The sequence below is a fragment of the Salvia splendens genome, chromosome 4 (genome assembly GCF_004379255.2).
Source record: "Salvia splendens isolate huo1 chromosome 4, SspV2, whole genome shotgun sequence".
NCBI lineage: Eukaryota > Viridiplantae > Streptophyta > Magnoliopsida > Lamiales > Lamiaceae > Salvia > Salvia splendens.
Genome location: NC_056035.1, coordinates 5,190,628 through 5,216,635, shown reverse-complemented (window position 1 = coordinate 5,216,635; position 26,008 = coordinate 5,190,628). Strand labels below are relative to the sequence as shown.

At 36.5% G+C, this 26,008-nt stretch overlaps 5 protein-coding genes across 9 annotated transcripts; 2 read left to right on the top strand and 3 right to left on the bottom strand.

Moving 5' to 3' along the window:
* The first annotated feature begins 1,003 nt into the window (after nucleotides 1-1,003).
* Nucleotides 1,004-4,278, top strand: LOC121798081 (KH domain-containing protein HEN4-like). Of its 5 annotated transcripts, none has more exons than XM_042196914.1 (7): nucleotides 1,004-1,078; nucleotides 1,762-2,337; nucleotides 2,539-2,922; nucleotides 3,005-3,259; nucleotides 3,343-3,597; nucleotides 3,673-3,737; nucleotides 3,954-4,278. In XM_042196914.1, the coding sequence occupies exons 2-6, from the start codon at nucleotides 1,774-1,776 to the stop codon at nucleotides 3,712-3,714; spliced, it is 1,500 nt and encodes a 499-aa protein (XP_042052848.1). In that variant the 5' UTR covers nucleotides 1,004-1,078; nucleotides 1,762-1,773; the 3' UTR covers nucleotides 3,715-3,737; nucleotides 3,954-4,278. The 5 variants fall into 5 exon arrangements, with proteins under 5 accessions (XP_042052848.1, XP_042052846.1, XP_042052843.1 ...); XM_042196912.1 differs by having other exon boundaries at nucleotides 1,071-1,078; nucleotides 1,758-2,337; XM_042196909.1 differs by lacking the exon at nucleotides 1,004-1,078 and adding an exon at nucleotides 1,352-1,423 and having other exon boundaries at nucleotides 1,758-2,337.
* A 139-nt stretch (nucleotides 4,279-4,417) lies between these two features.
* LOC121798082 (casparian strip membrane protein 1-like) lies at nucleotides 4,418-5,595 on the top strand. The gene is made up of 3 exons (XM_042196915.1): nucleotides 4,418-4,942; nucleotides 5,041-5,164; nucleotides 5,279-5,595. The coding sequence occupies exons 1-3, from the start codon at nucleotides 4,731-4,733 to the stop codon at nucleotides 5,498-5,500; spliced, it is 558 nt and encodes a 185-aa protein (XP_042052849.1). The 5' UTR covers nucleotides 4,418-4,730; the 3' UTR covers nucleotides 5,501-5,595.
* Nucleotides 5,560-7,689, bottom strand: LOC121798080 (cytochrome P450 704B1-like). The gene is made up of 6 exons (XM_042196908.1): nucleotides 7,275-7,689; nucleotides 6,974-7,189; nucleotides 6,627-6,911; nucleotides 6,200-6,556; nucleotides 5,929-6,129; nucleotides 5,560-5,835 (listed from the first exon to the last, which is right to left on the bottom strand). Exons 1-6 carry the CDS (start codon nucleotides 7,548-7,550, stop codon nucleotides 5,656-5,658), a joined length of 1,515 nt encoding a protein of 504 aa, XP_042052842.1. The 5' UTR covers nucleotides 7,551-7,689; the 3' UTR covers nucleotides 5,560-5,655.
* A 1,407-nt stretch (nucleotides 7,690-9,096) lies between these two features.
* Nucleotides 9,097-10,613, bottom strand: LOC121798079 (NAC domain-containing protein 2-like). Its single transcript, XM_042196907.1, has 3 exons — nucleotides 10,345-10,613; nucleotides 9,973-10,253; nucleotides 9,097-9,739 (listed from the first exon to the last, which is right to left on the bottom strand). Exons 1-3 carry the CDS (start codon nucleotides 10,517-10,519, stop codon nucleotides 9,347-9,349), a joined length of 849 nt encoding a protein of 282 aa, XP_042052841.1. The 5' UTR covers nucleotides 10,520-10,613; the 3' UTR covers nucleotides 9,097-9,346.
* Nucleotides 10,614-17,875: 7,262 nt separating this feature from the next.
* Nucleotides 17,876-25,743, bottom strand: LOC121798077 (anaphase-promoting complex subunit 2-like). Its single transcript, XM_042196906.1, has 16 exons — nucleotides 24,247-25,743; nucleotides 23,566-23,652; nucleotides 22,644-22,875; nucleotides 22,067-22,344; nucleotides 21,755-21,826; nucleotides 21,224-21,468; nucleotides 20,481-20,897; nucleotides 20,101-20,302; nucleotides 19,889-20,006; nucleotides 19,669-19,751; nucleotides 19,397-19,516; nucleotides 18,913-19,001; nucleotides 18,722-18,803; nucleotides 18,418-18,606; nucleotides 18,208-18,276; nucleotides 17,876-18,133 (listed from the first exon to the last, which is right to left on the bottom strand). Exons 1-16 carry the CDS (start codon nucleotides 24,487-24,489, stop codon nucleotides 18,011-18,013), a joined length of 2,649 nt encoding a protein of 882 aa, XP_042052840.1. The 5' UTR covers nucleotides 24,490-25,743; the 3' UTR covers nucleotides 17,876-18,010.
* Between the last annotated feature and the right edge of the window lie 265 nt (nucleotides 25,744-26,008).

Sequence of the window (26,008 nt, the reverse complement as noted above, 5' to 3'; positions counted from 1 at the left end):
ATTTGATAATGGTCCACATGATTAGCTGTTTATCTCCAATCATGAATCAGCAGGTGAAAATGCTGGAGATGCTTACCAACATAACTACAAAAGGGATTCTCCAAAATCCCAAAACAAACAAACTGACAAATACACAAGAAATCTCATTACTATTCTAAAAATGGTTAGCTGAAACATGGGAGAAAACTAGGACAAGAAGCTTAAGAACATAGTAGTACATTTGAAAGCTGTCCATTCAACCACTCCATTATCCTTCTTGCCATGTCACCACCTTCTGCCTTCCCTCCCTCAGACATCTCGACAACGGGGTTATGCCATAGAATCGCAACTCATAGCCAGATCACTTGTGAGACTATATATAGGCGATCCGTGGATAGAGCCGCTTGATTAAGATGAAGATTTGCAAAGCCGGGTGTGGAAATTCTGCAGTGAATCAAGAATTCCTTGTACAAATCGAACAAGTGTTCCATCAGCATGACAGCACATAATGAGACCAGAAAAATCAAAGCAAAAAATACTAATCATGGTGATTCTACGCTTGAAACCTTATTCATCAATAGTCTATACACAATAAGGGATTAAGTCAACAAAGGAACGAGAACTGGGAAGAAACTTACTTACCACCCTAATGCAGGCATAGAACTAGCTCAGTGATAAGGGCTAAAACATTAGAATAAGTCATCATTTCGTTCTGATATACAATTGCAATTGCAAACCAAGCTAGCTGCTCACACTACATCGACAAGCATGTGAAACCTTCGATAACATGTATGAGAAACGCTTGTGCGAAAGTCTGAGAAGCAGGATGGACAGAATCAGCCAACATATAGCAGAAATTAAGAAATGTCAACACATTCCTAAAATTCGATCGAGGGTGTGAAGATGGGCTTTTGCTTGACTATCCAAGATTCTGGGGGCTTGCTATAACTCACTTCATCTTTTGACTTTTCTTGCTCCGAATTCCCTAGTTTCTGGCATTTTACACATTTCTTGATATCCAAGAAAGTACTTCTTCATACGTGCTTTCCAAATTTTGCATTACTTTTTACATAAAATTCGGTGAAGAAAATCGAAAAAGGTTATTAATTTTATTCTTATTGATTCAATTAAATTAGTGTAATTTTTTGTGTTTTAAGATTCTTTATGGGGCGGGGCACATTCTATAATACTTGAATAGTAGTGATTTTTCTCTGTGTTATTAGTTTTATAAAAATCTTATTATACCTAGGAATAGTGGATGGAGAAATTATTGCTTTGGAGTTTTCTCCATAATATTGATTTATTCTTACCCTAAAAGTAAAACCAACAAACTATTTGATTGGATATATTTGGAATTTTGGTGAAATGCCCTTCAACATTTGAAGAGGCGGTTACAAACACAGCCTACTAACTTCAACATTTGCGCTGCTCTAGAGATTCCTAGGTGAAGCGTTCGCCATTAAATCTCCACTGTAACTATGCATTCTTATCGTATAAATTTCTGCATTTCTTTCAAATTATTGCCTTTGGAACATTTGATTTGAATGTGGTATTTGTTGGCAGAAAGGTCTTCATATATTTTGTGATTTGTGTTGAAATTATCAATTATCGTCGTTTTGACTGAAAATCGGAAGAAGAAAAGAAGAGGAAGCCTTTAGCGCGTTAATTGCTTTTTTGTATGCATGTTTGTCTGAAATTTAAGCCCTTTGTGTTTGATTAGCGTGGACGTTTCTGTATCTGTTTTTTTGGTCACATTTTGATTATGGTATTTGTTGTAGTAAGTTAAATCACAGAATGAGCCAACGAGGAAGGGGACCTCATGGTGTATCTGATTACTCTGCAAGTGAAGGAGGGAAAAGAAGAAATGGGATTGACGAAAAGGAACAAAATTCGATTGGAATGGAGCATACAGTTTATCGATATTTATGCCCGTTGAGGAAAATTGGGAGCATTATTGGCATTGGTGGGGATATTGCTAAGCAGCTGAGATCTGAAACTCATGCAAAGATAAGGATTAGTGAGACCATACCAGGCTGTGATGAACGTGTTGTCACCATCTACAGCACGAGCGATGAGACCAACAGTTATGAAAACGGACAAGTTTCCCCTGCTCAGGATGCCCTGTTTAGGGTGCATGGCAAGGTGGTGGCCGAGGAGCAGCCTGTGAATGGTGGCACTTCTGAGGAGACCCTGCAGATCACAGTGCGATTGCTTGTCCCATCGGATCAGATAGGTTGTGTGATTGGCAAAGGTGGGCATATAGTTCAGAATATACGCAATGAAACTCATGCTCAGATCAGAATCTTGGGCAGCGACCATTTACCGCCTTGTGCTCTGAGCTCCGATGAGCTCATCCAGGTACATGCTGTTTCAGTTCTCTGTTTAGCTACTACTTGCATTACTTCTAGGTTTTGAATATTGTTCCATGCTAATTTTTTTACTAGTTGTTACGAAATATAAGTCATATTAAATGTTGCACACTGTGTTTTCTACTTCTAACATCTGTTAGCAAACATTATCTTTCGTCTTGATTGGTGATAATATGCTTGGTTGTATTAGATAAATGGCGAAGCCACTGTTGTGAAGAATGCCCTCTGTCAAGTGGCTTTTCGTCTTCATGATAACCCCTCCCGGTCACAGCAGTCAATATTGACTTCGCCAAGCATATATAGATCTGGAATTTCATTTAATAACACGAATCTTGGTGGAGCGCCGGCCTCCTTGATGGGTCCTTACAGGAATCACAGAAAAGACAGGGAATGGTCTTCTGTTGCCAGAGAATTCTCACTTCGTTTAGTTTGTCCAACTGAAAATCTTGGTGCTGTGATTGGTAAAGGTGGTTCTGTTGTTAAACAAATAAGACAGGACTCGGGTGCGTTTATTGTAGTTGATAGTGCTAATGCTGACGGAGATAACTGTATAATATCGGTTTCTGCTATGGAGGTATGCATATGACTACTGTATGTGATTCTGCTCATATAACAATATTGAAAGACATAGTCTTAATCTATTTCTGATCATGCAGATGCTCGAAGCACCATCCCGAACTATAGATGCAATAATGCGGTTGCAACCACGGTGTAGTGAGAAAATAGAAAGAGATTCAGGCGATCCTGTGATCACAACGCGTTTTCTGGTTCCGAGCTCAAGAATTGGATGCATCATTGGCAAAGGAGGGGCTATCATAAAAGAGATGAGAAGTAGCTCTAGAGCAAATATTCGAATTTTTTCTGATGAAAGCATTCCCAAAGTTGCATCCGAAGACGATGAGATGGTCCAGGTGAATGAATTAGTCTGTCATATTATTATTATTATTATTTATCACGAGATAGCATAACAGAATTGACCATATATGCTGAACAGGTAAGTGGAGAACTGAATGCCGCTAAAAATGCAATGTTACAAGTAATGCAACGGCTGAGGGCCAACATACTTGAGAGTGATGGAAGCTCGTCAGCATTTCCTATACTTGCTCCACCGATTGAGGCGTTTCAAGGGCAAGCATATGTAAATCGTGATAACAGAATGCATAATCATGTACATTCAGCTTACTCCGGTGGGTACAGTAGCAAAACCTTGCCTCGAACCGACAATTATGGGAGCTACGATGATCCTCAGGTAGTAGTCTTGATCTTATTGTTTGTTAGTAAAATATTTGTCATTTCCATATCATGATCTAAGTTTATGATACAGATGGTGCACGGGAGCGGTTATGAAGCATATGCTGCTTATTAACCCGGTCAATCGACTGGTGCCAGGTAAAGTTGTACCTCCCCCATGAACTTTCTCAATCATCTCCAATTCCCAACCCTCCCACCAAATTTCGCAACGAAACAAAGAAACACAACAGGGATTGGGATTGGCATCTTTACTGCTTAACACCGCTTTATTCATTTCCGTTTCATTTGGACTAGTAATTCTTTCTTTTTTTCATGAGTTCATCATCCTAATATGCGTTGCTGATGCCAATGCAGCTATCGCGTATGATAGTTGAAGGAGTGCGGTGCCCTGTTTGGAGAGGCCACCGATACAAGTCGAGAATCGAGAACCAGATAAACAGGACATGCTGGAGCTAATGCCGCACCTAAAAGTCTTCGAATCGGCTTATGCTTTTATATAATAATAATAATAATAATAATAATAATAATAATAATAATAATAATAGAAACCACATGAGCTCCTTCGAATTTTGCTTAAGATTTATGGAGCAATCACTTTGCCCTCAGCTATGTATTTACCACGTTTTGGGGAAATGTTGCTGCTTTTAGGTTTAATCAATGGTCTTGATTTTTGTTACAACACCTTAGATAGCAACTCTGACAGTGGTTGAACTATAACTGTCTGAAATTTTGTGAGTTTGTCTCTCTGCTTCAACATACATGTGATGAAGAAGAAAGAACAAAGAACAAATGAAGCAGTTAAATGATATAGACAGTTGTAAAATTTTCTACAGATAAACATATCATTTTTGGTATATTCAATTCAAAACACAAAAGCAGTAAAAAGCTACACAAACAGAATGATACTTACCTCATAAACTAATCTTAAATCTTGGTATATTTATCGATGTGGAAAGCAAAAGTAGATACTTACAAGATCATTGCAACCTAATCCACGTTGATCTTCAACCATTGATGGATTATCTAGGAAGATCCAAACTTGCTTATGTCTGCAAATACTGATAATGTTTCTTGACACTCTGCAGCTGTCCCATTTTAAGACAGATGCACTGAACTCTGAGGCACAGAAAAATGAATCCAGAAGAAGGTACAGACTATGACCGAGAACCGAAAGTGGTGAGACCGTACAGAGGATTTTCGATAGTAGACCTCTTTCTCAGAATACTAGCTATTGTCGGGACACTAGGAAGTGCTGTGGCGATGGGAACTACAGATGAGACGCTTCCCTTCTCAACTCGAGCATTCATATTCCAAGCTCAATATGATGATATCCCAGCTTTTAGGTCTGTCAATAAACTCTCACATAGTCACATGAAATGATTCATTGTAGTATTATTCGTGTTTTTGGTTTCATCGTTTGTTGTGTTTGGTTTCATCAAAGGTTCTTTGTGATCTCGAATGGAACAGTATGCGGATATCTTTCTCTCTCTCTACCAATGGCCATCTATCATGTTATCAGGAAAGGAGCAGCTAGGAGCCGGGCTCTGCTGATCTTTCTAGACGCGGTAAAGACTTATTTTTCTTCGTTATGGAAACATGCATTGCTAATATATCTTACTATATTCAATACTTACTCGAAAATCATGTAAGGATTCATTGTTTTAAAAACAATTGTGCAGATAATGCTAGCTGTACTAACTGCTGGAGCCTCAACAGCAGCAGCTATTGTGTATTTAGCACACAAGGGGAATGCTTCAGCAAATTGGTTAGCTATATGTCAACAGTACCAGGGTTTCTGCAACCGTGTCACAGGATCTTTAATCGGCTCTTTTGGTGCAGTTCTTATCTTAATTTTGTTAATCTTTTTGTCAGGTTTAGTACTATCTAAACGAGCGATGTAGGAAGACAAAGATGATGCTTCACTAGAAAAAATACTCTGCTAAACTATGTGATCATGCTATAATTCAATGAAACAAGTTCCACCTTCTGCTTAAAACTTATATAAACTTTTGTTCTGTCATCTGATGATTGTCATGATATGAATGAAGCAAGAAAGCTAAGAACGTCTAGAAATGGTAAGTTTCAAGCCGTTCGCCATGGACAAAATAGTCATCATTCTGTACTTAACCGGGTGCCCTTGCACCAGCTTAAACTCGTAGAATCTGCACAAAATGGCAAGAGCCATCTTCATCTGCAGATATGCCGAGTCTTTCCCCAGACAGATCCTTGGCCCTGCCTGCACCACGATCATTTTACACTGTCAAGATCAGTGTAATCTAAACCAACAGAAAGAATATTAAGTTATTTTTAGTCTTTGATTCTGATGTACCTGAAATGCAGTGAACTTGAAAGGAGATGCATTTTGGAAGACTCCATCTTTGAGCCATCTTTCGGGTTTGAAAGATGCTGCATCCGAGCCCCAGTTGTATTCCATTCTTCCCATGGAATACGGTACGTATGTCACCATCCCTCCAGCCTTTACCTTGGTTCCTGCTGGTAAAACATCGTCCTCTAAGATGCCTTTTGGATCCTGAAAAACTCAACACAGTTTCTCATCAGTGATTGTATTCCCCCCAGATTTTAGTCATGAATGGCCTAACCTGAGGAACAGCAGGGTAGAGTCGAAGCGTTTCTGTTATGACAGCGTGCAAGTAGTATAGTTTCCCTAGTGAATCATAGTTTAAAAGTCCAGAGAAATGCTTTAGTCTCTGATCAAATGATTCATGTTCGTCCAGAGATGTGCATTCCCCTTCAACGCTCCTCAGCTCTGAATAGAGCTTTTCTGCTACATGCTCATGACTCATGACCATGTAGATAGCCCAAGTGAGGGTTGTGGCAGTTGTGTCACGGCCAGCAATCACAAAGTTGAGAACCACATCTCTGAGGCTCTTGTCCGTCATGTTGTTGTCCGGATCCTTGCTCAGCTCGATGAATCTTGACAGTATGTCGTGCTTCATCTAAAACAAACAATGCATTTCTTGTTAGAACAACAACATAATAGGCCAAATATATATGTTAGCTACCTACCTTTTCATCTCTGGTTTCTTCCAATTCTGCCTTCCGCCTTCTGATGACGGAGTAAGTGAAATCATCAATGATCTTAATGTCTTGATCAAGCACAGCCTCTGATCCCATATTCAAGAACTTCTTGATTTTCCAGAGTGGATCAATAAACCTCAAAGTCACAGTTATATTTGCAGAATCAAATGCCTTTGCAAATAGATTGTCTGGTAAATCCGCAGCTAGTGTCCCTATCTCCACACCAAATCCAACCTTGCAGATCGAATCCAGAGTCATCCTCATCAAAAGCTCCTACAAAAATGCAAATCATCAACAAGAATCTCAAAAATGAATCTTGGTTTAGTTAATCATACCTGCATATCCACTACTTGGTTACTACAAGAAGCATGGCTCAAAATGGAAGCAAGTTTAAGGCCATATTCTCTGAAAACCACAGTGCTGAAATCCCTCAAATTCTTCGAAGCAAATTCTAAGCTAGCAGTCTTCCTCTGCTTCCTCCACAGCTCACCATCCACATTAAAAATCCCATCTCCCAACAGCACTTCCATGTAAGAATGGTACACCTCACCCTTCACACAACAAATACATTAGACTCCTCGAAAATTCAAACCAAAACCTAGTATGCATGTATGTATACAAAACCCAAAAAAAAACCTTAGGGTAGTTGTTGAAGTTGGTTTTCAAGACATGCTCGACGTCGGCTGGATGGGCAATGTAGGTGTAGGTGGAGAAAGGCATGGGAACGACGACGGTTCTTGATGCCATTAAGTAGTTGAGGATCCAATCGTGCATGACATCGTAGTTCATCAATTGTTCGATGGCCGAGCCCAGCAAAGGCCATGTTTTGGGGCCTATGATACCCCTTTGCTTCACTCTGTGGAGGAATGCCCATGCAAATAGAATACAAACAGATACCACTACTATTTGCATTTTTTTTTCTTTCAAGAATTAATGAAAAAGTGATGAAGTTGTGAAATGGAACCCTTCAATTTTTAATTACGTATTGATATACACACACTTTCACATGAGTGGGAGATAGTAAAGGTTAGGTGATCAATAATCTTGGCGTTTGAAGACATATACTTGTTGCCTCCAACGAAAACTCATGGATGAGATCAACAATTTTAGGTGATTTTTTCATTGAGATGTGACTCACCAGCTTTGTAACTGTGAACTATCTAAAACATCATGAAACCCATACTGATTTTATTTTCTTACATAAATAATTCAAATTGCTTAATTTGAATCATACTCCTATAAAAAAAATCTTTAATTTCCAATTTTTATGTTAATTTAATTTTGCAATTATTAGCTGAGAGTGGGACAAAAATTTATGAATGGTTAAGCATATCAAAATACTAAATGGGTTTAATTAATACATTTATTACAATTTATTCACAAAATAATTAATTAAATTTAATGCTACAGTAATTAATGTAATTAGTAGTCATGTTATTTGACAATTAAGTAACGCGAACTGTTACATCAACGTAAGCGACTTGTCAAAGCCTAACACAAAATTATAATTTCATTTCGACAACTAGATCGATATTTCTTTAATTTATAATCTCAATTAAAATTTTCTCACAGGTAGGTTAGCCCTGTGTTAGTTTTCAGCCAATTAACATCCTTGAAATTAAACATATTAAGTAGTCATGGGCCCCATTCAATGAAGAGAACTCGAACCTAGTCCAAACTAATTCACCTAAACCACTAATACAATTTAAATGTCAATATAAATAAATTCGTCCTCATCCAAAGAGTACCCTATGAAATGTCAGTGTCATTGGAGTGACTGCATGCATGCACCTACTGCCTATATAAATATAGAAAAATTCTTATCCATGCGCGCAATTTATGTTTTATTTTAAATACAATATTTACATAATTAGTAATCACTTTTAATAATTATTTTAAAAATATTATATAGCCTAATTGTAGATAATCTGTCCCATAATCAATTTATTAGCTAGAAATTGAAGATTGCCTATAATATTTATTCTCACCCACTTATTTTTTCTTACTATTTCGTGGAATCAAAATAAAACATTATTTCACAGACGAAAAGAGTATATTATATATATGCCCAATATTTATCAACCATCGTCACAAATTTGAATTTCTATAAAAGAAATCAGCCACCATGCAATCAATCTGACCAGTAAGTCAGAAATAAATAACTGCAAAGTAGTATATTATTTGTTCATCAAAGGTTCATCAGTAAAAAATGCAGATTTAATCTTATTTTCGAATTGCGGCGCAACTTGCTCTTTAAATATTGCTCAATTTCTTTTTCTATGATGAATTAAGCAGAATTCCATAACCATAAATTCGTAACCTTAACCATATATTGAATGTACTACTAATACTTACAATAAAATACTTTCTTAAACATTGATAAATCATTACTTAAATTTTTATGAGACCATGGTATCAATATTATGCAAGTGAGTAGTTGTAGGTAAATCATCCATCATAACAAGAAGTTTCTTTATACCTTTCCAAAATCAGATAAGTATATATATACAAACCCCTAGCTTTACCAATAATCTATAAACTAAGAAAGCTAATTAGTAAGTAATTAGATGGATAATAATGCACAGACAAACAGCCAAGAATCCAAATTAGATATTTTCTACATTGAAAACGACTGATCGATTCCATCCCCACCATTTCTTCTGTACACTTAATTAATCCTCATATCTTTCTCAATCCATCATCATCAATTATTGAAACTGATCATAAACCGGGTTCACAAACGTCGTCTGATGCACGTGGGATTTTGCAGAATCTGACGATTGCTGTACAACTGCTTGTCCAAATTGAATCCCATTGTAAGTTTCTTGATTATTGAAGGCCACATTCAGATTATTGTACGAAGAGTTGTCGTTGAGAAGGTGGGAGATGGAGGAGCCCATGTAGTTATCGAATTCCCATAAATGATTTAATGAATGAGTTCTTGGAAATCTGTTTGCAGCTTCTTGCTCTTCGCTAGTGCTTGTAGATGCAATCTGATTATGACTTGATGTAGACGAATCTTCGACTTTAATCGGACGATGTTCTATACTTGTTGCTAGATTCTTCTTCTTGTAGATTCTGCACAGCACCCAGTCATCCAACTGCATGCACACCATATATAAATAACTTCGATTAGTTTGATTGGATAACTATTTATGGTTTTGGAGTTTAATGTGTTTGTCTGTCATATGAATAACTTGGATTAGTATTTACTTGACATAACAAACGAGACTAGATCCAATTTTACGTAGAGTTAGATATGTACAAGTAACTAATTAATGTTTCATACGTGCACGAAAATGAGAAGTTACCAAATAAAAAAAAAGAATTATACCCTCATAGAGCCATTCTGCTTGTAGGGTTGGGATCGTGATTCGTTGAGGCGATACTCGTGCATGATCCAGTCGGTCTTGACGCCCTTAGGCGGGCGGCCCTTGTAGAAAACAAGGGCTTTCTTTACTCCCACGTATTTGGAGCCGCTCTGGATGGCTTTGTCCGTGCCCGTTGCTTTCCAGTAGCCGGACACGGCCGCCCTATTTGGCCTGACGCCGTTAGGGTACTTGCGATCACGTGGGGTGAAGAAGTACCACTCCTTCTCTCCAAATTCCGCCTTGTCTGCATGCAACAATAAATATCATCAACACAACACAACACAAAACCAAATCGTATTACTATTAAATTTATGTATGTGAGAATCGAAACTAACTGGGAAGCTGCCATGGATCGAATTTGTAGATATCGACTTCAGGGATGATCGAAACAGGGCAAGGTCTAGATGTGGCTTGGTTGCGAAGGTAGTAGATGATTAGTTCTTCATCGGTAGGGTGGAATCTGAATCCAGGTGGAAGTCCTGAGCTGATTCTTGATCCTAAGCCTACCATTTTTTTTTATTTTTTGGTTTTAGATATGAAAAGGGTTTGAGTAGAATATAGGAGGGGAAAGAGGAGAGGGTTTGAAATGTTTACAAGGAGGTGTGAAGGGATTTTATATTTGTGGGAATTTGTCATCTTGTATTTTGATTAGGTTCATTTTTTGACTTTCAACATCACGACTATGTGATATTAATACTACTACTATTCTAACTTTTATTCTTCGTTTTTATTCTTTATTCTCTCAATGATTTTCTCGCCGATAACTTTGATATACGGCTGGAGCTAGCTAGCTAGAGAAGATCAAATGAAAACGTTTTTCTATGTGTTAGGTAAAAAGGATTGATTAATGTACCTACAATAATTATTATTCTATGCATAAACATATATGCTATTCAAAATTTATTATATTTGAGTTGTTTAATTCTTTTGTGTAGAATCAACGTGTTTAATTAATTTATTATATGCATTACAATAATGCAGTCATATTAGTAGCGCATGTGAAATCAAATGTAAAAATGATTCAATTGGTTACTCACCAACTCTTTGAAAAGTAAAAAATATTATTTAATTCCATTAATATGCACATGCACCTATTATTATGCCAAGCCTCCTCATATAAATTTCTGCACATGATTTTCAAGTCAGCAAATTATATAGCATGGCAAGAATAGACTTTGGTTTTTTATTTTATTTTTATTGTTGTGAGTTGAGAATAGCCTAAATTGCTGACCTTAATTAAACATCACTTTTAGGTCAGTACTTACCAGCCAAGGTACTCAAATTACCACATTTTTCACACTTGGTTTTGAAAATACAATAGTTTATTTTCATAGCTAGAGATATGTATCTATAACGTTTTATTTGTTATGATTTCACTGTCATATTAATGAATTAATAAATGTCTGTTTAATATACATATAAATCTTCGATGTAGCTCATTCATTCATCACCAACAATTACAATATTTTCGTATAATTATACGTATATAATTTAAATCTCAACATATATAGATTTTCTCTAGTGCATTAGGCAAACTCTAAATTGGGTCAATAACGTATAAAACCAAACTATGTTCTGCATTCATTCCCCCAGTCTACTAAGAACTGCTCTAATCCCATATGATTTTCCAACCTTTTAATTTATTCGATAAGTACTCAACTTTATTTAAAAATTCTAAGGTGTGTGACCGAATCATCTTCCAAAAAAGTAGGTATCGCAACGTACTTAGAAGATCGACACCTGTCCTTTATCTCGTAGAGAGATGAGGCCAATCACTCCAATTTAATCCATTTGTCTCTAAAATTAATATTCACATAGAATTTCGAACCAATAGCTACTAATGTTATCTGCAACGCTATCTTTTATCCGTCTCTTAACCGTCTCATCTCTTAACTATTCATGGGTCCCACTGTACTTTTCACTCCATCTCTTAACTAAGAAATAGCACTTGCAACCCTCCATCTCTTATCCGTCTCTTAACCATCTCATCCCTTAATTATTCATTCAATTTCATTTTTTATTTTTATTTCCAACAAATTCAATTAATAAAAAACACACTTCATTAAATAAGATAAAAATACAACTTAAAATTCACAAAAAACAAAAAAAAAACACATAATTAAAATCCTAAAAAAAAATAAAAATTACATAATTTAAAATACAATTTTATAGAAACTAAAAAAACTACTACGCCGGCGAATCATCCTCCGAAGGCGGTGGTGGTGCACTCAAACTACCTGGAGGCGGAATACCAATTTGTCTTGCCATATACTCAATTCCGGCAAGATGGGCTTGATATTGTGGAGGCGTCATGCGAGAAGTGTCCGTCATCGTGGCAGTCAAGTACATGGACAATAGGGTGTTCGAGCCCGAGACCGAGCCCGCCTGGCTTGATTCGCCTCGGCCACTCCTCCCTCTAGCCGCCTTGGTCCCTTGCGGCCGACGGCGCCCACGGGAGGACCCCTGCATCGGTGGTCGTGCCATCAACCTCCTGTGAGGCAAACTCTTGTGCGGCGCTGCCTGAACCGCCCTCACTAGACGAGTATTGGTCACCCGCCGTGTGCTTCGTGCGTTTCGAGGTCGAGCCTGTGCTGGACTGGACACCGCCAGCCTACCTTTCCTCGCCTCTGACCACCTCCCAAACATCGACATGTTTGAATTCTTTGTCGTTGTCGTCAAAAAAGACTCGCAAAGCCGCTCTCAGAATGTTGGCTCCACTGGCTCCACTTTAGTAATTCGCCGCTTCATTCTTGTAGATCCCGCAAAATTTTTTGACTTCTCTGTCGACTCTGTCAAAATGACTGCGGAGCATCTTCAATGTGCGGCGGCGGGACCCCTTTGGCTTAATCTCGTTGTAGGCGTCGGTGACCTTTTCCCAAAAATACTTCCGGGTTTGTTGATTCCCGAATATGGGATCGTACGAGACGCTGACCCAGGCGTTGTACAGAGCCATTGTGTCCTTGCGGTTGTATGGATGACGACCTACATCCTCCTCCTCGGCCGCCTCCTCTTCTTCCTCCACGGTGTCGAATGCGCGAGCCCTGGAGCTTCCACCGCCTCGTCCTCCTTCCGGATTGGGTTCATCCGGATAATCCTCCTTAATTTGGGATAATCCCTGCGAATACCTCGGGGCGGAGGGACGAGCGTATGCATCCACATCAAAATGGGATGGTTGGTACGCCGCCGGCGTCGACGAGCCTTGGGTGCCCGGCGTTGACGAACCGGAACCAGAACCACCCAAGACATTGTACATGCCCCCAGTCGCCAAACACGTTTATGTCAAAGCCGCCGGAGCCGCCAGAGTTTCCACCGCCAGACATTTTTTGATGAAAATTAGAGAGGTGAGATGAACATTGGAGAGGAAATGGAGATGATTTGAGAAGAATAGATGTGTGTTTGTCTGTACAATGAGGATGAAAGAGGAGTATTTATAGAATAAAAAAAAGAAAAAATAATAAAAAAATAACCGTTGAACAGTCATATGACCGTTTTTTTAATTAATTTATTTATTTTTTTTAAAATCGAATTTTAAAAAATGATTTATTGCTTCAGCGTGACGACGCCCACTCGCCAGCGCGCGCCACGTGGCGCTGGCGCGTAGCGAGCTAGCGCGCCAACCGTCTCACTGGGACGAGACGCTTGCCGAGATCGGGACGAGATGCGGGGCTGCAACGCCGTCTCGTCTCGCCGAGACGAGATAGAGATGGCAACGAGACGCGTTGCGGATGGCTTTAGCATTTGAAAGTGATAGAATTATAAAATCATTGATAGGTTTGCTTTGTGGTTCTTATCTAGCCACATCAAGATATGGGTACTTATTGGAACACATTACCATTTTTTAATTAAGATCTGATTTTGAGTTATTAAAATATTAAATAATCAAAATTATGCATTTCTCTTCGAGATCTTGCATGCAAAAATGTGGTTCGCAAAATTTAATAATACTAGTACTATTTGTTATTAAAAATATGATTGTAAATACATATATATGTATATTAATACTATAAAAAAGCAGAATTAATAATTTGCATGAATTAAGAAAAAGTTTCCTGCAAAATAATCCCCGTGTATATAATATACCATCACAAGTTGTTCATAGCATACTTATAGTTATAAAGCATGTCCCAATCTACTTTAATTTAATTAACTAATCCTCCAACCTTGTGCAGACAACGTACCACCTACTTGATTTGAAATATGGAAAGGGGAATAGATTTTTTATTTTATTTTCAATTTTAGTTTTATCTATAGATACGAATAATGATATCTTGATTAAGATTAATTTATTAAAGTCGTGGGTGTTGGCGGCGTGATCGTTTGGATTAACATCATCTTATGAACACGTGGCGTGATTGAATTGTGCACTAACTTGCCAGAAAATGGAAAAGGAAATAAATCTGGTCCAAGATAAATCGAGAATATTCCTGTGAATCTCATTACTTTGGCTAACTAATTAATTAATAAATTAATTACCTTTTCATTTTATTTTTAATTAAAGATTATGATAGATTGCATATTTTTCTCTTCGGGTTATTTGTGACTTGTGAGTGGGGTTTGTCTTTATTTGATGATTTTACAGTCTAGTTTAGAAATTGTGTTAAGAAATGCCAAAACTAAGAAATGCCAAAACTCATTCAGTGGGACTTCACTAATACTAATATATGGAGTATATTGGATTATATTGTTTCAAGATGAAAGGATATGCAACTATGCAAGTCTCTAATAATTTTTTTATTCGTTTTTTTCACATTTCTTAAAATTATTTGTATTGAATTAAAATAACACTTTATATTGCATACGAATCGAATAAAATAGTAATAAGTCGACAAATCTCAAAGTTATAGCCATGAATTATATAATTCGATTCTAATATAGATTTTCCTATATTTAACTTTTTCCACTTATGCTCTATATATACATTTTAGGGATTGAATTCCAAAGTTCATGTTGCTGAACATTATTTAATAATTAATACGTTGTAACTAATTATGAAATAATGTTAGAAAATGGAACATTTATTGTTAGCATGTAGATATATAATTATGTAAATTAATCACTATTGTTCTATGATATGAGAATTAGGTACTCTCTACTAAGTAAAATCACCATTATTCATTTCTATTTAATTTTATTCTATTTTGCAGTATTATTTTTAGAATATCTTTTGCTCTTTATATAAAGGTAAGGTCAGGATGGACTCCCACTAAAAGAAAAGGAAATATAATTGGTGCCCATAAAAATCATTATCTCATAAATAAAGAAATAAATTGATGGGCGTTAATAGATGGCGAGATTAGGGCTATGGTTACAATGATGAAATATAAAATGGGTCCTTTTCTCTATTATGATTTATGAATATGTTTACGGGGAGTGATCAATTGCAAACCCACTCTCTAGTTGCTAACTACAATTAATTTAAGATCATAAGATTTTAGAAATCTAGTGGTCTAAAATTTGCCACGGGTAGTTTTTGTTTTTATTAATTAAATCGAAAAAGATAAAAAAATAACTAAATTAGGGTTTTTGATGAAAATGTCAATATAATATTTTGAAAATATTAACACAATGCTTTGAGAATGTCAACGCATTGCTTATGTCAACACTTTGCTTTAACAATGACATTCTACATGTATTATATTGACATATTTTATATACTATGTTAACATTGTTGTACGAAAAAAATGGAAAATTTTTGAAAAAAAATTCAAATTTTGACATTGGAACATATGCAAATGAGATCTCGTTAGAATCCTTATGAAATTATCTTTAATTTGATAAATTTTGTGCGAAAAAATAACTTGAATCAAGAAAATTATATGCATTTTAAAGTTATGTGATATTTTTTGTTGATCGTATTGGCATTTTGAGGCTAATGATCTATGTATTTGATTTAAATATCTAAGAATTATTATTTAATTGTAATTAATAATTAAATATTGAGTTAGTAATATAACACTTCCACGTGTTTATGTTTACGTTCGTCAAATATTTGATCATCTAATTTGGAATTTAATTTCCAAACTGGAAATTTAGTTGCTATCATCAGATATTTTTATTCATAAATGCATGACGAGAGCTTTCACGACCCACTCATGATAAATCCAAACAACACCTCATTATTAATTTAAAGGAGGCTCGAATAGCTTAGCATTATTGCATAGGGAAGGAATCCAAGGATAATTATATTTAATTTGAAAATTGAGAAATATGCACAACTAAATACTATGCGACTGGAATTGTATTCATCCAACAATAAGATACATGCAGTTTTTTGTGATCGACCAACTATAATTATTTTCATTTCTCTCAATTATTTATTACTACTATTATTTTTTATCTTTACGCTATATATATTTAGTACTGTATTTTATATCTCGAGATATAATTATATATAATACAGTGCAAGTAAAATGAAAGATATAGACGAATTAGATAAACTATTGTTGAATATGAAATGTCGAATGGTACAATAGTTATAAGATAAAGTGGTTCACATAAAACTAAAGGATCTAATATTCTCAAAGTGAAGGTAGATGATGAATACAGAGTTGAAATCATGCACATCAATTCAATGTTCCAGAACCACATATATGTAAACAACACTTCAAATTTATGCATTCGTTTTTATTCTTGTCACTCACCATTCTTATCCTATTGTCAAATCACAGTTCATAGATATGGTTGAATTTACCTGCAGCCAAACCGAGGATAACCTTTTTATTTCTAAAATATATAGTATTCAAAATATTTTATGATAACTAAATTAGAAAGTATATATGCTCAGGCGTTGGGACAATATTTTATACTGTTAATTTATATTTTTATCAATATCTCATTTAAATTTGAAACAGCTAGTATATAGTAATCTGTAAGAAAAACTTAATCAATAATATTGGTTACATATATAGTATCTACAAGGCATGTAGCCTCTACATCAGTAGATATTAGTACTATATATTTTTTTTGTTATGATGTATTTTTCCAATATTTTTGGTTTGAGCTTATCTTCAATCACAACCATATATACCATTAGTTGTTTCTCTCTTTTTGTGTGTGGTGGTGGTGGCCAGCCTACTTCTAGTTGCCGCCAACACCATACTTTCCTTAATCTGAAAATATTTCCCTTTTTAATCTTTCTCTATATTCACGACTACTACAAATTTCCAATTTTTTTATATGATTAAACATGTTCCCTAAAATTTAACCTATTTTTGTTATTGGGTGGTATACTATATTTCTATACTTCGTTACTGTTTTTAGTGTTTTATTAATTAGTATATCTTGAAAACGAGGTCATGTTTTACTTTAAAATACAGTACATATATGAGTGAAATTAGAATGCATGAAAACATGCACTATATCAATGTTACATCGTACTGTACTATTTACATGGGCTGACACAACTGTACAGCCCATCTTCACAACTAAAGCCCATTAGGACTACCCAATAACAGTAACCCACATTTAATTATCCCAGCTTTGAATTATCTTCATGATGCTAGTTTTCAAATATTTTATAATGCTAGCGTAATCTTCCATCCGTCTGCTAATTAAAGATACACTTTGACTCAGCACGTGTTTAAGGAAATTGTTTAACTTTACAAAGAAATGAGTAAAAATGTTTATGAAAAATGAGTCTCATTTTTATATACTGTATTAATTTTATAGTAAAATGTGAGTGTAATAAGTTGGCATGTGTTTAAATGACAGACACCTTAAAATGCCAAAATGTTGTCTTGGCAGACAGAGGGAGTAATACGTGGCAAAGTTGGTAACAATTTTTTTTTTTAAATCTCAAAAAAATATATTCTATATGAAATATATTTTCTTGGAACTTTGTGTACAGTACAAAATGCAACAATGAAGTAGAACGAAAATAGGCATATTCTATTACATTAACATGGAGTAGTTTACATGATTCAAGGAAGTTTAAATAGGTCAAAATTTGTGCTTGGTAATATAGAGTTTTCAGCCAAGCACAATGAAAATATATGTTAAGTACTACTTCTTCAAGAAATACATTCCATCTCTGAGTTCGAGCTTCTCTTCTGCAACTAGACCAGCTAAAAAACTTTGCAGCTGTTGGAGTGATTTGTCGTACGAGGGGTCGCCTATACAGAACATCTATCAAAAACATCGTTAGTGAGTCATGCCAGCAGATAATGGTCCTCATTTTTCACAAGTTTGGGTTTGTTTACCTTGAGAGTATTGTGAATCCGGTCTAGTGCCATGCTGCCAAAATTGGTGAGCATCCCTGTGATGAATTTCTGCAGCAATTTGTGGCAAACAATGTTCAACTCATAGCAGTGAAATGCAATTTGAAGGAAATACGCATAGGAAACAACAGATTTTAGCTAATCACTATGTAGCTTCCAGAAACGTAGAGATCAATTTTTCATCATGCCTACCTCATAAACAGTCATTTCTTTTCGGAGCTGGTCTTCAACAGATGCTACGGATCTCTCTCCATCCTCATCACCTGCTAGAAGCTCTTCAGGACTACCACTTCCAACACCAGCCTTGCCACCCTCGGCCATGGCTTCCACCAGAGTAAATGTGTGATCCCCAGAATCCGGAACTGATTCTGCTAGGATCCCCTAAATTATCCACAGGTAAAAAAAAGTTCGATCCACAGAGATTGTCAGATCCCTAATTAAACACCTTTGTTGAAAATAATTTGAAGTGTAGATTTTCTATTAGTTGACATGCAACCTTGTTTATCCAAAAATATATTCTTCTGTTCAATACATCATTTGGTACACCAACAGCAGCAGCAAGATTCTTCGACGTCCAACTGAAAGAAACATTTTACATGACGAAAATCAGTAACAAAGTCAGGCAACCTGGTAAATTAGCATGCTTTAGAAAATTATCTTATAACAAAGTAAATCTTCCCAGCCTACCTTGTTTGATCCTCGAATTGACCAATGATGGCAGCTTGGAGAGGTGTGACCATAAATGGCAGTGTTCTATCTTCGAATTGCAGCTCCAACTGAACCAAAACGAAACCATATGCTACTAATGATCTAACAAGGTAAGAAAGCACATGTAGATATGCATGTATGCAGTATATTCCTTAGATAGAGAAGGTGTTTGCATCAGCTGCTAATCTTTTTTTGACGAGGTAAGAAAGCACAAGAACATGCTCATGTACATTAAACTAAGATAATGAAGTATTATGTCAGCTGCTGTAGTGGAAACTATAGTTTCTTAACATTCTTTTGACAATTTTTAACCAGCTGTTTTCTTCAGCGTCTACAACTGAGATTATTTCAGACATTTCCAAGTATGACTATTTACCACTTGACCTGTAATTGTCTTGATGTAATAAGACCGTTTTTAGCTTTAAAAGAAAATGCCACATCATTTTCCATGGAAGCTACTAACCTTCACAGTACCAAGACTTTTCTTCCATAGGAGCTTACGAGGGGTCTTGATTTCATTGAACTTCTTAGCATAATCACTTAAAAGCTGGTCCACAGGTCCAGGTATATTTAGGGCCTCATCCTGAAATAAGAAACATAATCACTTAAATCATAAGGACATTCATAATTCAAACCACGGAGCATAACTTCCATAAACATTTATTTACTTTTACAAGGTTCGAGGAAAGGCTACACAATTATGTGAAAAATGAATTTAAAGAATTGATATTGTACCTGGATAGGTGGCCAGAAATTGGATGATATAATGGTAGCATCAACATTATCAAGTGAAAGCTCAACCTCTCCGATGTCAGCAACTGTATAATTTGCACACGCTAATGAGAGACATAATCACAAGCATATACAATTATTTAAAAAATAATTTTTCCAATGAACTGAATGAGAAGCATAAGTCTTCATCTGTACTATATTTTAAAGAAAATGTAAATAAGACCTGGCTTAGGTTGTTGCTTGATGGTTGCTTTTTTAATATTGGTGTTCGTCCTTTTTGAATCAATTAGATCATTGAGCATTATTTCACATTTCTGCATGCTGCTCTCACCAAAATGAATCTGTGAATTAAAGTTACACAGGATATTAGCAAAAAGAAAAGACAGAATAGAAGATTTTAAAGTAGCAGAAACCTTAATTATCGTAATGAACAACCTTCAGGAGTTCCAGTGTACGTATCTCCGAATCAATGTCATAATCAGATTTATTCAGAAGCTTTTCAGCCAGCATAACACGATACTCATTCACCAACTGATCCTTCGAACCAATTATGCCGACAATCATACCAAGAATGTCAACCTTCCTCCGGTACCTGCTGCCCTTCAAGGGATCTGCTTCCACTGGATCAGGTTCCCAACTTGAAAAGTGCATACCACCACACTATGTCAACAGTTTGAAATTTGAAAGCAGTAGAGCATCTCTTAATATTATGACAAGGAGCACATAACAATTAGTTTGATCTTTATGTATAGGTGTATCTATGAAATAGATCTTTCTATTGTTAATATGAAGTTTTAAGTAGTTATGTGGAGTACCTTTGGGCATTTATCCAAGCTTGTTTGTCATCACTGCAAACATCATCATCAAAGCTAGAACTCTCTTGATTTTCTTCATCTCTATTTAGCTCTTCAAGAAGGCTATCCCCAGTACTTCCAGGTCCAGTAGGATTTCCACCAGCCCCATCAGTGAGCATGGTAACAATGCATTTAATGGTATCCTTCCTTCCTTTCAAGTATTCTCTTATTGGTTCACCAACAGATTCAAGGAATACGCCAGCTGGGTCTATGGTTCGAAGGGCTTTAATAGTTGAAACATATTGATGCAATATATCATTGGTAGAGGCACCAGCTGTTAGTAACCGATATTTGAGTGCAGCTATGAAAGAATCAACAAGTTTCGAGTGCTGCCCGGTATATTCAAGACACAGTTTCAAGTCTTCAATAGCAGGGGAACTGAAATACAAAGATGATAACTAAGCATCGAAAGTTCTTTCAAAGATCAGAAGAAATTTACTTTCTTTTGTCCAATCCACCAAACACATAACAAAACCCTAATCTGTAACCCTTTCGCTAGCTTTTGAAGTTTCATCTATGATTTCTTTCCAACCATAACATCAGAGAAGAAATAACATGAACTTTAATGAAATGTTTAGGTGACTGATAACACACATAGAAGCCCTTCCTCAACTCAAGCTGGATGGCATACCTTCCTGAAGCACTGCCCTAAATTTTGTAAACCAACTTATAAATGTGTTGGTGCACAAAAGAGATAAAGTTACCTGTCAGGATAATCCACAATAATTTCAAAAAGCTTGGCTATTCTTAGATCTTGTAATGTTTCATAAGCAAAATACTCTAGGCGTAACTGCCATCGGATGAGTCCTTCTGAAGGAACTTCGTTTCCACAATACTTATAAGATGGGTGAGATGCCAAAGGAGATTTCAGACCAGAAGAAGGGCTTCCATAACTGACAGAGTCACCCAGGTATGCAAGAAGGGCATGTAAAAACTGAAGAGGCACATCCTGCAAAACACAACACCCTATTTAAAAGGTCATACACATAACAAAAGTGGAGTCCAATATCTCCTAAATTGTAACAGCAACCATGAGAACTGAAGAAATAACATTTTTAAGTGAGGTCGTGTATCCACATTTAATTGGGGTGCACGAGAACAGAGTTTGATAAAGGACTCGAGCATGAGATATTAAAATATTCAACAACATACAACAACAAATTATGGAGACCAGTATCCCTCAGGTTCTAATAGGACCCATCAGAACTGAAAAACACCATTTCCACACGAATTACCTGTATCCACTGCTTAATGGAGTCTAATACTGAAAATCTGAAATCATCACCAGCCAGCTCATGCACTTTGCCCTGACAAGAGAGCAGGAATCAGAATGAAATTGTATCAAAAATTCAGTGAACTTTAAAGTACAAGGGCATAGCTTTCTTTGGGTGTCATAAAAGTTTCCTGAATTTGAATACAGTAAGAAAAGATTAAGTGTCATAGAATCAGAAAACGGTATCATCAGTCATCACTTTTGTGAAAATAATCAACCCGAAAAAAAGAGAGGAAATTTGAGTGTGCTCAACTGTATATTAACAAATATGAACCTTCAATAGAAAAAATATGGCAGACGCATAGGCATCTTCGGCCATTGAGGTAAAACCAAGATGCCTCAGATCACGTACAACCTCCCCAATGTTCTTTACTAATTTATTGTTTCCCAGTACAATTCTTTGGTGTTGGTTTTCATCAATATCCATTTCCACTCTTCTGCAATCCCGGTCCCCTTCATCATCTACACTTAACTTGTTATTGTACTCAGACCCTGTCGCCATCATCGCACTTAACTCCTCAAGCCTTCCCTTAAAGTACCACTGAAGCACATCTAAGCATCAAATGAAACAAATAAATACAGTTAAGGCATTAATCTACAGAGTTGTATGAATGCCATAAGATCTTTCATCTATTTTAAGAATCTGGTGAATATGGCCCATAAAGACTGCCCGTTTAGGCTATGCAATGGAGATGTTAAAAAGTTATTGTGAAGCAATAATCTAATAATGATTGATTGCATAATGCAAACTAAATGCATTTTAGGTTTTTTTTCCTGTGCTCCAGCCCAATGAGTTACTACACAATATGTGGTCACTTGCAAAGAATAAATTGATTTAAATGATTAAGTACCAGGGAAATGTCGAGGAAGACTAGCCATGAGAACCGAAGTTACTATTAGTTGATATTTTGATAATAAGTAGTTTCGCTCTGCATCTGAGTGGGCTGTTTCTTCAGGCTTACTCTCCCTACATGTCTCTAAAGCATGAATTAACACAAATAGGCACTTCTCCAGGTATTGCTTTTCAGATGTTATCTGTTCTAAGGCTGTATGTAGCACTTCTAGCATCTCCCCTTGTTGATCCTGTTTCATGACACTGATCAATCACTGCATATCTTATGTGGATCAGCCGATTCAAGTTTATTAAAGTCGCTTTTTTTACTAAAGACCGTTAGCAGGTAAAAAAATAGAATGTAAGCTGCAACTATAAAATTTTATAATTTTACTAACCCGGTAAAATAACATGGAAATATGATTTACATATACATACTCATTGACATGCGTGCATACACTTACTGTATTTGGCGATTTTTTGACACGTACATTTAAGAAATGCATGAACTAAAATTGGTAGTGCAACGTTAAGTATATGGTTCTGATTTTTGCAATGCTAGGCACCTAAAAAGGTACAGCTACCAATAGATTTACCAGGAGAACCATTAATATTTTATCAATATTCCAAAACACTAACAGTTTCCTAGTCTATTCAAGATCAACAAAAAATGGGAAGGCTAAGAGAAAACAGTCAAATTAAAATTCAATACAACTGTGTTCAGCACCAAGCTTGATTTTGTTTATCGTATTTCAGTTTGGGTTGCTTGTCTTCCAAAGAAAGATGAACATCTGAAATTTTGAATGGATACTAAATGAACAAATTTTTATTAAGGTGACACTGAAACTTGAACATGGAAGTTTGGATCACGAATTTGCTCAATAATCCCACAAGCACTGGAATGACAAAAACAAAGATTCACGCTAATGCATGAGTCATACCATGTCTTCCATATCCTGAACCACCATTTTGCTGTAAGCATCAAAATGCTTCCAAAACCTTGATGCTCCATTTTTCTCAAATGTTTTCTGTAGCAACACAAGTACATATGAGTTTACAAAGACGCAGCAGATAAGGAAACCATTCCATCTATGATGCTCACACAATTAACAAAACACCACTGCATAATTATCCGTTTGATCTCCCAACTCATTATCATTCTTATATGAGAATTTTCAAGTTAAACAAACTTCCCACATACATCACACAACAACAAGTGCGGAAAGGCATAAATTTGAATCTCCAAATAGATTTTGCACTCACATGAGTAAAAATTAGACAGCATTTTAAATCTAGATCCACAATATTAGTACTTAATAAAGAAAATGCAAAAAATCAGAAAGCGGTGAATGCGGGAGGCTATAATGCCTCAAATGTATAATGCTAATGCTTTTCAAAATCAAGCAAAAAAACCCTCTTGAAATGAAAGTTTAGTTCTTAAAGTCTTTTATAGTGACCCTGTCAACGGCCAAGTAAAATCAAAATCAATATTAAGTTACGAATAATACTGTAGAAGAATGGACGAAAGCTTAAGGTAGTAAAAAAATCAAATTCCTCATTCAAAAATAAAATGCAAACTCAGCAATTCAAAATTCAGTGATTAAATTAAACTATAATAGTACCTCTACAGAGCAAAGGAAGTGCTCGATGATCAGTGACTGGAGTCCATAACCGCATAGAGTTCGGACACGTGGCACGATATCAGAAGCGAACGACAGATTTTTATCGCGCCTCAGCTGCGCTTCTGTTGCTGCGCAAAACGCATTCCAGCTATTCGTCATTTCTCCGATTGAGTTCTCATTCAGAGAATCCAGAGCCGCCAAATTACATGTCGGCGACGACGACGAACCCTTCGTCGCCGCCATTTTCACAAAAATAAAATTTATAAAGGGAAAAACGAAAAGAATTTCAGCTTGAAATGCGAATAAAAACCTTCACTTGACCAGTACATACGCATAAAAATCACTCCAATGCGCCGATCTTTATAGAGCTGAAAATGAGCTAAGAGCCCGAGTTCGTTTTACATTTGAAAGATGGAAAATGCAGATGGAAATCAAAGAACGAGAAATGTGATATCGAAGGTGGAAAACAGATTTACTTTTTGGGCCGAGACAATTATTCTTTCCTAGCCCAATTATTTATATAAACTGAAGTCATTTGAGAAAGCCCAAAATAAATTCTTTTGCAGCCCAAACTTTACTCAAAACTTCCTCCACGGTCCCCACTACTCCCAACACAACGCAGATTTTACATCGATATACATATATACTCACGGCTTCCCCACTTTCATACAATCTTGCACCACATTCTTTTTCAATACCAAAGAATTGAGAAATTAGAGAAAGAGAGGGAGGAGAAACGAAATTGTCAGCACCGGGCAGCAGGGGCTGACCGCGACGATGAAGGACTCACTGCTGGAACGCGATGGAGGATTGGACGGCGGCGGGTAACACCGCGAAAACACGACGGCGCGGCTCTAACTGGGATGCCGCTGACGGAGGCTCGAGATAGAGCGCAATTCAACGGATGACGGCAGCGGTGGCGGAGAACAGAATGAGAGGGAGACCGAGAGGGGGAAACGGAGAACAGTGAGATGGATTCAGTGACGCTTAACGAGAGTGTAGTGGCTACCAGTAACTGAAGTCGAGAAAGAGCGTAGAAGAGAGCGACTGAGACTGATTCTACAGATATGGGAACTGACGCCGGCGAAGGCGCTGTTTTCCGCCGAGATGGTTGGGATTCTGATTTTGGAACAGCTACTGACGGTGGCTAAGAATTTCCTGAGAGAGCGAGAGAGATAACCGGTGGCGGCGCTGAATCATAGTGAGGAATATGAGAGTGCAATTTGAGATTTTTCAATTGAGATGAAAGGGGAAGAGAGAGAGGGAGAGTTTGCTGTCGAAATTGAGAGATAATTAGATGGAGAGAAAGAGTTGCAGCGATGCAAATCGCGTGAGAGAAAAGAGGAGATGATTTTGGGGATTTTCAGTTTCTGGGAACAAGAAGTGAGAGAGACGGACCGATTAGAATGGTGAAAGAGAAGTCATTTTTAGGTGTGGTTTGGGCCAACTTTTTAAAAATTAGAAGTTGGGTCAAGGAAATAAAGGAGATGGGTGTGTTAAACTTGGGCCAGCGTTTAAGAGCTTCAAGGATTGGATTCAGTCTTCTGAATGAATTATTTTCTTAAAGTCTAATTTTTGCGTATTATATTATTTCAAAATGGTTGATTTTTGGGTGCTATTTGAGAACGGAAAAGATTGACAAGTGGAGGATTTAAGAGAATCAGGTGGGCTTTCTTTTTAAATAAGGACTATGTCCTAAGCATGTTTATTTTTCAAATGAACATGCCATGTTTTTGTGTTGCTACGTGACCTATCTGAAGTG

Coding starts and splice junctions, on each gene's coding strand:
- LOC121798080 (XM_042196908.1), bottom strand. CDS start 7,550: ATGCAAATAGTAGTGGTATCTGTTTGTATTCTATTTGCATGGGCATTC. Junction 6,557..6,626: donor AAGAAACCAGAGATGAAAAG/GTAGGTAGCTAA, acceptor TGTTTGTTTTAG/ATGAAGCACGACATACTGTC. Junction 5,836..5,928: donor TCAAGTTCACTGCATTTCAG/GTACATCAGAAT, acceptor ATCGTGGTGCAG/GCAGGGCCAAGGATCTGTCT.
- LOC121798082 (XM_042196915.1), top strand. CDS start 4,731: ATGAATCCAGAAGAAGGTACAGACTATGACCGAGAACCGAAAGTGGTG. Junction 4,943..5,040: donor GATGATATCCCAGCTTTTAG/GTCTGTCAATAA, acceptor GTTTCATCAAAG/GTTCTTTGTGATCTCGAATG. Junction 5,165..5,278: donor TGCTGATCTTTCTAGACGCG/GTAAAGACTTAT, acceptor ACAATTGTGCAG/ATAATGCTAGCTGTACTAAC.
- LOC121798077 (XM_042196906.1), bottom strand. CDS start 24,489: ATGGCGGCGACGAAGGGTTCGTCGTCGTCGCCGACATGTAATTTGGCG. Junction 23,653..24,246: donor ACTTCCTTTGCTCTGTAGAG/GTACTATTATAG, acceptor GTGTTGCTACAG/AAAACATTTGAGAAAAATGG. Junction 20,898..21,223: donor ATTGTGGATTATCCTGACAG/GTAACTTTATCT, acceptor TTTGTATTTCAG/TTCCCCTGCTATTGAAGACT.
- LOC121798081 (XM_042196914.1), top strand. CDS start 1,774: ATGAGCCAACGAGGAAGGGGACCTCATGGTGTATCTGATTACTCTGCA. Junction 2,338..2,538: donor GCTCCGATGAGCTCATCCAG/GTACATGCTGTT, acceptor TGGTTGTATTAG/ATAAATGGCGAAGCCACTGT. Junction 2,923..3,004: donor TATCGGTTTCTGCTATGGAG/GTATGCATATGA, acceptor CTGATCATGCAG/ATGCTCGAAGCACCATCCCG.
- LOC121798079 (XM_042196907.1), bottom strand. CDS start 10,519: ATGGTAGGCTTAGGATCAAGAATCAGCTCAGGACTTCCACCTGGATTC. Junction 10,254..10,344: donor CGATCCATGGCAGCTTCCCA/GTTAGTTTCGAT, acceptor TGTTGCATGCAG/ACAAGGCGGAATTTGGAGAG. Junction 9,740..9,972: donor AGCAGAATGGCTCTATGAGG/GTATAATTCTTT, acceptor GTGTGCATGCAG/TTGGATGACTGGGTGCTGTG.